The sequence below is a fragment of the Anguilla anguilla genome, chromosome 7 (genome assembly GCF_013347855.1).
Source record: "Anguilla anguilla isolate fAngAng1 chromosome 7, fAngAng1.pri, whole genome shotgun sequence".
NCBI lineage: Eukaryota > Metazoa > Chordata > Actinopteri > Anguilliformes > Anguillidae > Anguilla > Anguilla anguilla.
In genome coordinates this window covers 25,804,274-25,820,222 of record NC_049207.1, presented here as the reverse complement: position 1 = coordinate 25,820,222, position 15,949 = coordinate 25,804,274, and the positions used below count along the sequence as shown (strand labels likewise).

At 39.1% G+C, this 15,949-nt stretch overlaps 1 protein-coding gene across 1 annotated transcript; it reads right to left on the bottom strand.

The window, feature by feature from the left end:
* Positions 1–9,364: 9,364 nt before the first annotated feature.
* Positions 9,365–11,294, bottom strand: LOC118231304 (histone H2A.Z). Its single transcript, XM_035424997.1, has 5 exons — positions 11,153–11,294; positions 10,754–10,831; positions 10,352–10,465; positions 10,029–10,158; positions 9,365–9,766 (listed from the first exon to the last, which is right to left on the bottom strand). Exons 1-5 carry the CDS (start codon positions 11,153–11,155, stop codon positions 9,705–9,707), a joined length of 387 nt encoding a protein of 128 aa, XP_035280888.1. The 5' UTR covers positions 11,156–11,294; the 3' UTR covers positions 9,365–9,704.
* Between the last annotated feature and the right edge of the window lie 4,655 nt (positions 11,295–15,949).

The window sequence follows — 15,949 nt, the reverse complement described above, 5'->3', positions numbered from 1 at the left end:
CATAAGCCATCACTCATGATGACTCTGCCCCTTTGCCTGTTCAGGCGATACTGAGGTAATGTACTGCAGTGACACGCCTTTACAAACACCTATTGGAGGTGCACTGACAGACTGACCAACAGACACACGGACACACACACACATGCATGCACAAACACACACTCACAAGCTCACAAATGCATATAAATGTGTCCACATATGCACATACACAGACACACACATCGAGAACTTTCACTTCATAAACTCACACATAGATATCTACACACACGCCTACATAAGGAGGACTTCCACAAATCCATACACACACATGCATAGACACAACCATGCACACAGACTTGCATGAATTTTCATGAAGCCTGGTGAAAGCAGGAACATGAACCTGAACTGAGTCCAGGCTATACAAACAGGCACCTGGCCTCTTCTGTTCTTCCTTCATCTCCTATTTATGAACGTAAGAGAGCTCTGACGAGGCTTCCTTTTCGTCCAGGTCACATGCTTTAGAATGTAATTCTAGATACCAGGTTCTAGAACACTCCAAAATTTGATTTGTTTCTAGATTCGTGATTCTAGAACACTTCAAAATGTGATTCTTGATTGCAGATTATAGAATACTAGAAAATGTGATTCTAATTTCCAGATTCTAGAATGTACCCCTGATGACCTCAGAGGCACTACAGCACAAAATGTGTGTTAATGCATTGGGTGAAGGCTGTGTGACATAAACCAATGATTAACACTAGGACAACAAACGTTCAGCAAACTGAAAGATTCTTCAGAATCACATCAATCATCTCTCCGTTCCTGGCGTGTGCTTTCCTGAATCACCCCTGGTTCACCCCTCTCTGAAGGGTGTCTCACTGAACTCCACCACTAAACAAACACCATCCAAGAGTGAGATTAATAAACAAGCCTCTGGAGTTTATTCTACCTCTGCAGCCTTTGAGGTCAAGTTTGCATTTAAAAAAAAAAAAAAAAAACTATCCAACATCTCTGATTTCTATGTGAAGGAGAGAAACATAAATCTCACCAATTACCTGCCAGGACTTTTCTTGGTCCTATAAACATCAGAATTTAACAAGATCACTCAGCACAAAATGTCTGTTATCTATTGCGCATTGAAAACCTCGGTACATGTGGTATCCAATATTCTGAACCCCCCCCCCCCCCATCGTGCTATTAAATACATATTTAAATTGACCTGCTATATTTATCGCTAATTCATACAGTAAGTGTAAGGGACATTTTCTTGGTTGGATCAGAGAAGCATAACAAATTATGTCCTCAGTTGCATTGGCTTCAGATTCAGAGAACAGACAGACAAGGCTCAGCAGAATTGCTTTCATTTGTCTTGTGTTCCTAACCTTGATGTCAGATCTAATTGCCTGCAATATCAGTGAATATGAAAACAATCTGGTCAGTGCTGTCAAGGTGCCATTAATTAGTATATTTGTACATTCATAAAAAGAGACACTGCTTCTTTTGGAAAGCAGAGGGGAACAACAGAGTGCTCACTAATTATTTAACTTAGAATTGATCAACTGAGAACACGGTTACCTTTGTCAGTGATGACCTGGGCAATCAAAGAAGGTTGGTAAAGCAAGCATTTCCATAGACAGTCAGGGGCGATTGGGTGGCCAGATATACTGCCAGTTCCCCTGGAATTTGACCATGATACTGTGGTTAACACCCTTGCTCCTTTGAGAAATGCCATAGAATCTTTAATGACCACAGTGAGTTAAGACCTTGGTTAAAGTCCTCATATGACGGACAGCATAGTGCCCCAATCACTCTGCTGGGACACTGGATTATTTGTTTGTCCCAAAGGGAAGAGCACCCCCTACTGGCCCAAAACACCTTATCTAGCAGCAATTTCGTTTTTTCTCAGACTTCCCATCCAAATACTACCCCATAGTTACTGAGATTCAGCAGTTTGATATGAGAAAGGTACAGGGTGGTATGACTGTTTAAGTTCAGCAGTTAGCTGTGAGAGGAGTACAGGGTGGTATGGTTGCTTGGCTTCAGGAGTTTTACATGAGAAGGTTACAGGATGCTAAGCTTCAGCAGTTTCACATGAGAAAGGTACAGGGTGGTATGGCTGCTTAGCTTCAGTGGTTTAACAAATGGTGGGTACAGGGTAGTATGACTGCAGATATAAAATCCTGTATTCATTGGTGATAATAATAATAATCAACAATGACAGGACAGGAAAAATCATTTTAAATTCCATAGAGCTTCAGAACGAATGGATCCAAGACAATGAAAAGGTGGCATCTTACTTTTTGTTTTGACCGTCAATTTAGTCTATATGCTGGGCCAGAAGGAGAACTTTTTGACATGGCTTGTGTTTGCCTGGTGGACCGCCTGATCTCAAGGACCATGACCAAGACCACGGTGGGTGTTGTTTTCCACAAGTTGTGCCTTTATTTGTATAGAAAAGCACTAGAATGTTTAAGCGAATGGCACTTGCTACACAACTGCTGCACCGTTAAGTACAGCAATGTACTTAAACTGAATTACTTAAGTAAAAAAAAAAAACAACTGTGCAAATATATTAAATTTAGTCAATATACGCAAATACTGTTATCTAATTCCCAAGCAGCAGAGACTATTCTTCCTTTTGTGCTACAGCCAAATACTCTGCAACTGCTGATATCAATTGCCGCAAATATTTGGCCACCGTATGGTAAATCAACACAGCGGGCAGAAGTTAACACGTGGTCACTGAGACTGAAATTTAGCATGGAATCCCCCCTGCCCTCCATCTACTGAGTATGTATCCGTTTAAACGAACATGTTCCACGTTGAACATTACTAAATATTTTTCCCAGGCTGGCACAGTGACCTCTGACGCTGGCGTTATTGATGCAGATCGGAGTGTCTTGCATGGAAAATGACTCCTGTGCTGAGTGTACTGTTTCCGTCCTTCAAGTGCAAGCCAGTCAGCAAGACGCTAACTGACAGGACTGATGCATCGTTAAGGCTAAAGACTGCTTTTCAGCCTTGATGCTCAGTCACAGTGCCTTTGGCAAATCTAAACCCAGCTTCTAGTTCCAGTAATATGCAGTTATTTGACCTGCCAACAATGACGTTCTGAAGTGCCCTGGATTAAGTAACAATACTAATGCTAATGTAATGAAACAATAAGTAAGCAAAGAAACAAACCAAATCAAAAATAAACATATACATACATAAATATTAATGATACCAGGTCCCTGGATAGCTTTTACCCCTGACAGATTAGCATTATGACAAAAATGCATCCAAACATGTAAAACTATATGCTTCACTGTTCTGCTATACAAAGCCTTGTCTATAGTTATATGTAGAATCGGTGCTCATCTGAGAACAACTGGTTGCTTGTCTGAGAGCAGTTCATTGATATTATTTTAGACATCCAGTTTTCCAGAATGACTTACACAAGAAGCATTCTTCATTCAAAACATCCAGCACAACACAAATTATTTCAGATGTTTTCAGCAATGCAGAGTTTTCCTACATAATTTTAATAAACTTAATAAATAAGTTATATCTGCATATTGAAATCAGCAGGTTAATCCCCTCTGTATGAAGAGATATGAAGTCAGATTTTTATTTTTGTTAAAACGTGTATTTTAATCATTATGGCTGGTAGTCGAGGCAATACAATTACTGAGTTCATTGTATTCTTTATCGCAATGCCATGCGTGTCATTATACTGCTCCCTGCAGGAACTTTTAGAGCAGTGCAGGCTGTTGTGTCCTATTTCCACAAGAAAAAGGAGCTTGGATTTTATTTCAGTGTGATCATTTAAAATTAATGCAGCCATTTCACACATTCTGTTTGCAGCATACAAAGGACAAGATGAAGTTCCTGAAATTAGACAGCCCAAATAGGAAGAAAGAGGCCCTTAAAATAGCAGAGATTAATAAACTGAAGAACTTAAAAAAATCTTTGGGAGAATACACCAGGTACTGACACTGTACAGAATTTGACTTGCAGATTATAGTACTCTGGGACTGATTTGGGATCAGTCCTGATCTTCATTCTAACATAACCTTCATCGAGACCCTGCTGCCTCGACCGCACTTCATCTTCACCACTACCTGATGCCATTACATAGACATAATACAGTGAATTCTTGTGTATTCTCCTAAAACCTGACAATTCATTTTTGTCCCTTGAGGGGGACATGATCTATGGTCTTAATCTCAAGAACCATATATTCTACTCTGCTGAAACCTACACTATAAGGGACATTCAATAAAAATAAAATAAATAATATTTTTCAAAATATACATACAAATGTCTTGGATGCCTTGTCATGGCAAGAAATTTAAATAATTAGACATTTTTCTGTAATGTTTCAGGGTGTTATTTATTGCTTGTATGTTAATTCTGCACTTGTACAATCAAGATAGATTTTCTAGTGCAAACTGTTATGGAGGAAAATGAATTGTCCAGCAACAGCGCGTAACAATGCTTGTTTTACATTATTGTGTTATACTTATTTCCAATTATGAATTGCAATGCATGAATAAAGGGACAATGAAGATCACATGACATCACATGACCACCCAAAAAGGTAGAAGTGAACGGGTGTTTGGTGTCACAAAGCACATACACTCACAGGCCACTCTATTAGGTACACCAAATAGCCTGTTCCTCCAAACAGCAAATCATGTGGCTGCAATTCAATATATAAAGCATGCAGACAGGGTAAAGATGTTTAGTTTTTTGTTTGATCGAACATTAGAATGGGCAAGATTCGTGATCTAAGCAACTGTGAATGTGGTATGATTGTTGGTGCCAGGTGTGGTGGTGCCAGCATCTTAGAAACATTGTCCTCCTGCGATTTTCACACACTTACAGTCTCTAGATTTTACAGAGAATGGTGCAATAAACAAAAAATATCCAGTGAGCAGCAATAATGTGACTGACAACAAACTTGTTAATGAGAGCGTGCAGAGGAGAATGGGCATACTGATTCAAGCTAACAGAAAGGCCAGAAATGCTCAGATATTTACAACAGTGGTGTGCAGAAAACACAACACATCGAACCTTGAAGCAGATGTGTCACACAGCAGAAGACCATCCTGGGTTCCACTCCTATCAGCTAAGGACAGAAAGATGAGGCTGCAGTGGGCATGAGATCACCAAAACTAGATGATTGAAGATTAGAAAAACATTGTCTGGTCTGACGAATCTCAATTTCTGCTATGACATGCAGAAGTTGGAGTCAAAATTTGGTGTAAACGGCATGAAGCCATGGATCCATCCTTTTGTCAATGGTGCAACCTGGTGGTGCAATGGTTTTGGGAATGTTTTGGCACACATCAATTCTATTTTTATTTTATTTGTATAGCGCTTTTTACAGAGAACCGTCACAAAGACTTTACAGAGTAGCAAGGCAAGAGACAGAGCAAAAAGAGCAAACAGAGCAAACACCAGGCCTGATCCCCCAAATAGCAGGTACATAAGGTTAAAAAAAAAAAACTCCCAGTGGAGAGAAAACCCTCAAATGGTGGCCAGAAAAAACTCCCCAATAGAAAGAAATCTCGAGAGGAACCCGGCTATAGAAGGGGAACCCATCCCCCCCTGGCCAGCCTGGTGTAAAGTAGCATACAGCAAATAAAATGGGTTGAACAGGGTACAGCTGAGGTGAAAGCTAACAGGAATTAGTCCTCTTAATACCCGTTCAATATCATTTGAATGATACAGCATACCTCAGCATTGTTGCTGACCTAATGCATCCCTTTATGGCCACAGTCTACTATTTTTCAAATGGATACTTCCAGCAGGATAAGGATAATGTGCCATGTCAGAAAGCACATATCATCTCAAACTGGTTTCATGAAGATGACCGTGACTTCAGCTTACTCCAATGGTCTGCACAGTCCCCAGATCTCAGTCCAATAGAGCATCTTTGGGATGACGTTCGCAGCATGAATGTGCGGCTGAAAAATCTGCAGGAACTGCGCAATGCTATCAAATCAGCATCGGGGGGAAAAGGGGGTCCTACCTAGTACTTGATAGCTGTACCTGATAAAGTGGCCAGTGAGTTTAAGTCTGAACCGGACACACTCATTTGACAGATCTTAACTATATAATCTTATGACGGTCATTTAATCAAAGTCAAAATGACCAACTTTGTTCATGACAAATACTGTTTTAGTTGCATATTTGGAGTTGAAGAGACCATTTTTTTTAAAGTTGAATTTTAGGTTAATTTGAGGCAAACATCGACGGAGAAATCAATGCTCATAAGAAAATACAATGATTAAAGGAATCAATAATGCATCGCTCAGTCTGTAGGAGTGTATTCTAATATAATATTTACAAAGTCATTTATATTTGATACCCTGCAGATTTGTAAACAACCAACATAAAATCCACCATGTCCTCCCATTTGAGCATGCAGTAGGGTTATGACTGCTATTATCCTGGCAGAGTATGTTTTAGTGTAAAAAATCACAACTGTGCAATAGAAGTAAACAAAAAGCTATTGTCACTTTCATCACCTTTTATCTCAATGGTTATATTCACCATTGCTTATATAATGGATGCTTTCAATCTTGAGTGATTTACAAGGCTATCTGGGTAAGACACTGTAATGACTTACAGATGAAGGTCAGCGTGTTTAACTGTTTTGGTTTAGTCTTTTTATGTGTTGCTGGGAAACAGAAATTCCCCCCAGGATCAGGATTTGTTCAGAATAAATACCCTATTCTCACACATTTCAGTGTGTCTGCTTTCACATCAAAATTAGATTGTCATTATCAGTGTTTTGGTCCAAAGACTTTTGTCAAGACTTGTTACAGCACCAAGGTAGATTCATTTAAGTTTCTCTGCTGAATGTAACATGACATACATGCAGGCCTAAGCTGATTCAATGATAGCATGGGCATCTCCTGTGAATCGGTTATTAGTCTATTCCAGTGGGTCCCATCCTCAGTCCTGGAGTACCCCTGTGTATGCTGGTTTTCTTTCCAGTCACAAATTCAATTCCAGAATTATAACATGTTGTTAATTTTTCTTAATTAGGTGCTCTTCGTGTTTAGAGGGATTATTTACGCTCTTCAATCACATTATGTCAGAAATGGCTAAGCATTCCATGAAGAATAAAATTCCCATGTTCACACTGTGCTTATTGTGCTACATTGCAAACAATTACATTAAAAGGTAAATTATTTTTAACGGATCAAATTAAAGACTGAGGTGAGTCAATAGGCTTCTAGTTGGTCAAAGTGTGGACACCTGGCCACTAAAACTAACCATCTGGAAGATAATGGAGTGTTTAAAGACAAAGCAAATGATAACAAGCCGAACCTGCATTGTGTCAATAAATTACATGTTCATGGGTATTGATTAATCTCTTCAATTGTCTTTCAATTGGTCCAAAAAGTTTGTTATGTCTTCTATGTAATTGTTTGCAATAAAGCACAAAAAGCACAATATGAACATAGTAACTTGATTGTTTATGGCTATTTTTGACATGATGTGGTTTTAGTGGGTTAATAATCCCTCTAAACATGAAAAGCACCTAATTAAGAAAAATGAACAATTTGTTAAAATTCTGGTATTGCAATTGTGGTTGGAAGGAAAACCAGCATACACAGGGGTGTACTCCAGGACTGAGGTTGGGAACCACTGGGCTATTCCACTGATGTCCTGGTGATTCCCAATCCTAATTTATACAATTTTGTTCTATGGTTGTGCTCATGTTCGTATGATTCACCCATATCAAAAAGAATTAGGAGTTTTGACCTAAAAAATCTCTCAGTTGATTGGAGATCCAGTTTAGCAGTCACTGGCTATGTTGTTCCTGTTTGCTAGCAATGGGTTTACAGTATATTGTTGCTCATCTGAGATCCTGGTGCCCTTGCATGCGCGTTTAACATTTTTGTTCTGCGCTAATAAAGGTTGTTTCAGTTCTAACGTTCTAAACTGTTTTACAGCGATTAGACCAGGCATCTGTAGCCCTGGTCTTGAACAACTACAAGCTCTGTTGGTTCTGGTTCGCACCGTTAAAATCTGCTCCCAATTCAGACCCAAGTAACCAGGTGAAGTAAGTTCTGTTTTGTAATCAGCTGCTCTAATTAATTAAGTACAGAGTAGCAAGGAAAACCAGCAGAGCCCGTGACCTGCAGGACCTGGGTAGCAGACCCCTGGATTGGACGGTGATAAATTTTTAGAATTAAAAAAAGAGCGTGCAGGGTGTGATAGGTTCTATAATGAGCAGTCCCCAGCAAGATGTTTTTGAGACTTGGGCTTCCTTACAGTATCTTAAATACTTACCAGAAACAACCTACTGTTAGCCAAGCTGAGACATAGCTTAAAATTAATCTCACTCAGCACTCTTTAACATGAGCATGTTCAACTTGCTTTGACCAAGGGCAAAACACATTAACATAACTCCCCCCAAAGATTAATCAAAACATGTTCATTACTGTATCTTTACCACCAAAACAAAAAGGCCAAAGGAAATGTTCTGGTACAGCAATGGACTTTCAGCCACAATAAATTACATTACATTACAGGCATTTAGCAGACGCTCTTATCCAGAGCGACTTACACAACTTTTACATAGCATTTTACATTGTATCCATTTATACAGCTGGATATATACTGAAGCAATTCCGGTTAAGTACCTTGCTTAAGGGTACAACAGCAGTGTCCTTACCCGGGAATCGAACCTGCGATCTTTTAGTTACAAGCCCAGTTCCTTACCCACTGTGCTACACTCTGTCCTTCAGATAAATGCTAAATCACAGATAAATGCTAAAACATTTTTTCTGAGCCAATTGAACATTTATTTTTCAATAAAAATGAGACCTCACTGTTATATCTACTTACATCCTGTTTATTTCTTGTACCCATTTGTGTTGCCTACACTGCATGTGCAGTTTCCACAAATTGACCCTCTGGGGACGACTAAAATATATATCTACTACATAACTGTACAAGTATATATACACAATAAAAGTAGGTAAGAGGTCACAGGAGGGTGCACAACCAGAGCAAAGTAGCTACCCATGCTTTGCTTCAGTAAATATCTAGGTGTAGTGATAACTGTAAATGCTGTAGAAAATGTAGTCTATAACTTGCTGCTAGAAGGCTTCCTTCAGTTTTTGCAACATGAATTTGTAGAAATAAGCATGGACCAGCCTACTGAACAGAGATGCTTGTTACATACTGTAGTTACAGAAATATGTATTGCTCTGACCATTGATCAAAGTGAAACCATTTTAAACCGGAGGAATTAAAAACTCGCGCTGAAATCTTTGACACATTTTGCATATCTTAATGTATGCCAATGTTGTATGACCAACACAAAAGATTAGCTTTTTTCTGCAAAACAGTAAGATTATAATGGAGACCAAGAAAGTAAAGAAATGGGCACTTTATTGAGCTTTATTCCAATACATAACTTCAATCACACGATTTGTATTTAAAGCAAACAGCACAACTGGTCAGTATCAGGCGTATGCATTAAATATATAGTGTAAACAAAACAAAAAAAACCTACAGTACCCCAACTCAAGCCTAAAAATAAAAACCAAGCTTCTTTGAAGCCAACTTTTGTTTAAAATATCTCAGAAATGAGGCGTGAAGCTACAGGTATTTGTTAAAAGTCAAGGACAAAGCAAAACAATCTTAAGAACAAAGAACAGCCATTTTGAAGCAACATTTTGTCCTGAGATAGATTAAACGGCACAGCAAAAGTTTTAAACGGTCTTCTGCTGTCCCTTCTTCCCAATCAAAGACTTGTGGATGTGTGGGATGACACCTAGAGGGAAAGACAGTGAGAAAAACCCATGGTCATGCACAATCGATTCAAAGGCACGCACTCAAGATCCAGATACATCATCTGATTAAAGAGAGGTATTTTCCAAACGAGAAACAACATGAGTGCGCTTTCCAGTTGAACGTAACCAGTCGTAAATAGGTACAAGTAATTAGAAATAGCCATAGCACCCCACAATTCAAAACACCATGGCATGTCATCCAAGCTCTTTAACCACAGGGAAATTTATCGCTGAAGAACTCACCACCACCGGCGATTGTCGCTTTGATGAGCGAATCCAACTCCTCGTCCCCGCGGATTGCTAGCTGCAAGTGGCGCGGCGTGATACGCTTCACTTTCAAATCCTTAGAAGCGTTTCCTGCCAACTCCAGGACCTGACAAGAGTCTTCGCGTTAGTATATGGCATGGAAATGCCCGTCGTAAGCATACTTTTTCTTTAGTACTCACAAGAAACTTAAAGAAGCCTCCATTTTTGGCACAATGCCGCGACCTACCAATTAACTGTAACCCAATGGCTAAGAAATGACGTCCCGTTTTGAATCAACACACACGCATGACATTGCTCACCTCGGCAGTTAGGTACTCCAGAATGGCTGCACTGTATACGGCCGCGGTCGCCCCTACACGCCCGTGACTCGTGGTCCTTGATTTCAGATGCCTGTGGATACGACCGACGGGGAACTTCCATCGGAGAAAGGGGGATAACCTTAAGTTTACTGTGAAGTGATTACACGTGCAAACTCGATGTGGTGTCCGCAAACATTTGGAGAATTTTCTTAATTTTCTCACAGCCCCTAAAGATTCAAGTCGGTAAAATATCTATAACAAGTTACCGCCAAAATCACATGCAACGTCTAATTGAAAACACGCATAATTTCAATATCTATTTCAAGATGTATGTATGTAATAAATGGGTGAATAATTAGTTACGTAAACACTGCACATTTTGACCATCCAAACACTACTGACCTGTAAACCCGCTCTCTGTGAGCGCGAAACAGCCTTTGTCTTGGTCTTGCCGGAGTCCTTCCCTGCTTTGCCACCAGCCTAAAAATGGAAAATGTTCAGAAAGCATGTGGACGTGAAGACGTGCTTCCAAAAATATGAAACCATGTTTATTCATCACAGGTAAGTCCTATGAAATCAATCTCCATATCTCTCCAGTCCGGATATTTCCGCAGACGCTAGCCAGCCAGCTAACGTTAGTTATATCATTCTTCGGGCTGCCGCTCAAATGCTAGCAAGCAGGGTAATCTGCTTCGAAATTAACCCAACCTTTTCTCATCAGTACACATTTTGCTCTTTTTTGTTTAACGAAATCAGAATTCTGGTATATACGCACGCAACAATGCAAATAAAAAATCTTACCATTGTGTTTTATTTGGTTGAAAATATGCGCTCGCTTTTAATCTATTTAACCTCTTTGCCTTCTCTGATTTAAACGGCTTGTCCCGCCTTCACTTTATTATATATGCATAGAATCTCACACATCCGGGACGTTGCATTTAGTCCGGGAACCAATCGCATTTCTATGCGGAATTGCTTGGGGAGCTTTTAAACCAACCACAGTCATAGCAACGTCTTGCGCGCCTCTTTTCAGAGTAGGACGGGTAATGAAGTTTCTTATTCGCTTAGCTGAGAACATTTTTTTAAATAAAACACTCTTTCTTTGTTTTATCCATGAATATCTTTACCATTTAAAAAGGCATGGTTAAAATGTTTAAGGGTTATCATCACATCTTCTAAATAATAAAAGGTCATCCGTTAGATTAAAAAGACAATAATAGTAAATTGTTTTTTATGAGAAAATATTGGTAGCCTGCAAAAAGCACTTAAATACATTCTTCCTGGGTTACACAGTGTAAAAATCAGTCTGCAATTACTTGCATGGGTGAGTACAAAAGGACTCTCTGCAAAGACAATAATATCTACTTCAGAGACCGTGTTGTCATCATTACTGGAACACAGCCCTTTACTGTTAAAAGATGAATAGGTGTAGCCTATAGGACAAGTCAATATATTAAGATGATCAGATGTAAAAGAGATTCCCATACCTCCATTTAGTGGCATACAGTGCAAAAATCTGGAAAATATTTTGGTTTTTGAATGAAAATATTGTGCATGCATACCATGTTTATACATGTTACTCTGGAATTTCTGTGATTTTTCCATTTCGGCATTGGGAAAATTTGACCTAAGATAGGCTTTGCCTGATAATGAATAAGGTTTAATGATTCAAATAAATTTAATAAAATACAATGTAATCTCATTCCATAGCAACGGTTTCTGGCTGGTCATGCTTGTTATGGCACACAGGTATGGTCCTCTCAATAAACCTGCCTTTAACTGCAGATTAATTTAACCCTTTAAGGTGTAAGGTCACAGATATGTGATTAGAATGTTAAGTGGACATTCTAATGCTGATGTTATAATTGCTATTGGTAAGTGAATGCAATCGAGCTCTATAACACTGACTTAAAATTTAGAGAATTCTTTTTTAAAACCCTGTCTTCAAAGGGTTAATTAAAAGAGAGGAGTTGAAGATGGCTCTGCTTTTTTGGATCTTACTGGTAAATGCTTGATTACTTGGTTCTAGATACCTGACAAGTTGCTGAATGTGTACATACAAACTGTACTTTTTTCTTGTGTTGCTTATAAAGTTCTGTCAAAATTTTCAGACTTTCAATATTTTCAGTGTTTCAGCAGCAACTCATTTGAGGGGACAGGACATCCAATTTACATTTTTACTCCATTTTTATGCATGACACTTAGTGCCGATCATCAAGCAGAAAGCTAGATTAAAAACGAATGTGAATCCTCATTGGTGACCAGTGACCACCAACAGATCTCCAATTGGATGGCTGTAGGTGTCAGACAGTGGGATACGCGAACAAAAGATGGACTGACTGTGAGAACAGGCAATGGCCTCCAAACTCAATCAAGGACCTCTCTGCTGATTTAAATATCAATCCTCTGCCGTAATAGCCATTCTCTAGTAAATTCCCTCACTCTCAGAAAAAAAGCTATGGAAAAAGTGCCTAAAACGGTACAAACACTTTGGGGTGGGGTGGTATACTATAGGGACTGTATCCCTAGTCATCCATACATACTTCTTTTGTACCTTTTTTGTACTTATTAGTGCCCAAACAGAACATTATTGTACCTTCAGGGTGCATTTGGGAAAATTGTGCCTTAAAGAACACAGTTGTACACCCACTGTACTTCTATTTCTGAGAGTGAAGTCACTTAAAAATAATTCCTGAAGTTAATATTTATGCACAACTGGCAGTGAACCAAAACTTGCATCAATCTTAAGGCTGACCAGAAAAAAATGGATTTCTTCAACACTACGCATCAAGTTGTTCAAATAAAAAGTGATGTCTCACAAGAGCCATGATTTTTCTGCAATTACACACAGGATACACAATTTCCACGTGTCTGAATTTTAGATTAGTTGTAACTGGTCAACCGTAATTTTTAACTAGTGAACAGAGCATTACAAAAGTCATTGAAATATACGCATTAACTAACTTCTCAGCATCCTGCAATGAAAATAATGGCTTATCTCTGGCTATGTTTCTAATATGTAATCTTAGTTGCATTATTAAAACATGACACACATTAATTAACTGCTTCTAATTCAAATTCAAAGTTGACAGTCAAAAAATCTCAGTCTTCTAGGATTTAATATAAGATACTGCTAACATAATCAGCTGCATTGGAGATCTGCCCTCAGGTGACATGGAGTATATCCTAGCAGATTCCACTGCAAGGCTTTGTGCGGGCAGGAGTGTAATCTAGAGCTACGCCTTTTCCGATCTGGAAGTGGTCAGTTTATTTTATTTTCCTAAAAGAATTCCAGGACTATCTGTGCAAGTGATCTATAGAGGTGGCATGCTGTTCCTGCAGGGTTGCCAAACTGGGCGGACTAATCCTTCTGTTCATCTTCACTCCAAAAAAATAATTTACAGGGGTAGTTGCAGAGTAAAAACATCAGCAGTAAATGGAGGATTTATCTAGAGTTACTGGGAATCAGTTAAAGGTGGGAAAGGCACATGTGCACATACTCTATCAAGGACCCAGGTAAAAACATATAAAAGAGGTTTGTCCCTCTCATCATGTAACTGTAGCCTCACTTAGTCATTAAAGGCAAAAGGGGCAGCTCCTCCCTCCCCACCAACCCCCCCCCCACCAATCTCCCTGTGCACACCAATGAACATTTTTTGGCATATTTATTTATGGAGAATGTCAGATGCCTCTGAATTAATATTTAGAGAGAATGTCATGGGCCTCATCTGGCTATTTGGTTGAAACACTGTGGTCCTGCTGAGAGGGGAAGCCATCTTCTTTCCTCCCATACATGGTCAGCCCCACCCTGGCCTGGCTCACCAATGATCTCTGGCTGGCTCGGGTGTTACACTTTGCACTTTTCTTATTTCGCTGACATACATATTAAATAGTGTACAGTTTTCAGTGTGGTTTCCTTACTAAACTTTAAAAAAGTTTTATTTTTTTAAAATGAATATAAAGACATTAAAATCACATTTGTGTAACGTAATGAATGTAATAGACAATATTTCATTAGCTTGAAAATGTCTGAATTTTCAATAAAAAAATCTGCACTTTCTCTCTCTGTATTGCAGCTCTCTCTAGTAATGTCATAATCCTCACTTCAGCTATTAGATTGCTGTTTGTAGCCTATACAGTATACCCACTCCACAGCCTTACCCCAGCTTGGATCTAAACACAAGATAAAATCTGTGTTAAGGTGAATCAAAATTCAGTCCAGATGACAGGTGTGTGTGTGCCATAGTGCTTTATTTCAACTCCAGAAACTTTTTGCCATAAGCTTTCAGGAGTTTGTCTTAGTTCCGGAATTCTTGTTCTGCGCTGATTCTAGTTGGAAATTACAGAATCTGCCCAGATCCGGCCCAGAGTCACTTGCTATCTTATGTCATATTTGGTACTGTTGGGAAATGTTTGTTGCACCGCAATAAACTGGTGCCTATACAGCTTTAATATGAAAAGCTTAAGGAGTAATGAACCTGGCCAAGTTCCAAGAGTGGGAACATAATTGAAACGAGGGTTTGAAACTGCAGTGATGTTTCGGATCACTTCAGTCTAAAATACTGCTTGTGTACAAAATTTAATGGGCATTAGGCCTCTATTGCAGAGTATTCTTTTTGTGACTGTTAAAAATCACTGTTAAAGTGACTGTTAAAGGTTGCTTTCAGAACCAATGCCTTTCATTAGATAGACCTAATGTATGGATGGATTTTGTTGTGATTCATTGCTACGTGCAGTAGGTGGCGCTAGGTGAACGATGTAACATTTCCTACCTGCAGATGAATTCTGTGCTCGTGTGTATGTGGAGCATAATACTATAAAGTTTATTAAACAATGCCTGCCTATAACCATTTAAAACCATTTTATGTGTTTTAAGTATGTGGTACATTTAGCTTGTCTAGAATCATTGGTGTAAACAGTGGTTCTTTATAGCCCTGTCAGCGTCAGATTTTGCTGCCAGAAACCCATCCTTATTGGCAACAGCAAACTAAAACAAGCTTAATGAAAATGATGTGTTACTTAACCTGAATAATTGTTTTTATAAAGAAATTAAATAAATGTTACTTTGATTTAAATGATAAAAGCTGCTTCAGTTTGATTTGGTTTTCTGAAACGGAAGAGGTTTCACAGATGGATTGTTGCCCCCTGGTGATTAGATTTGCACACTGCCAGTTTGTGATGTAGGAGCTAAACAGATTTTTTTTCCATCACTGTGCCCCAGTAACTGTTGATCCTTGCTTCCATTTTGAGGCACACACCATAAATGAAGAGGCTGTGCAATAGAATTGGGGTGGCATGGTGTTGCAGTCTCCTCCCACACTCCAAGGACATGCAGTAGGCTAAATTGCCCATTGGTATGAATGTGTGAGTGAATGGCGTTTGTGCCCTGCAATGAATTGGCGACCTGTCTAGGGAGCATTCCCGCCTCTCGCCCAATGCATACTGAGGTAGACTCCAGCCTCAAAGCAAACCCTACCCAGGAATAAGTGGGTTAGATAATGGATGGATATATGCGACAGAAATGCTGTCTTCAGCGTGGAATGGGTACAAGTACTGACTGGGGGCAAGATTATTGTATGATTCACAAAAATAACAAGT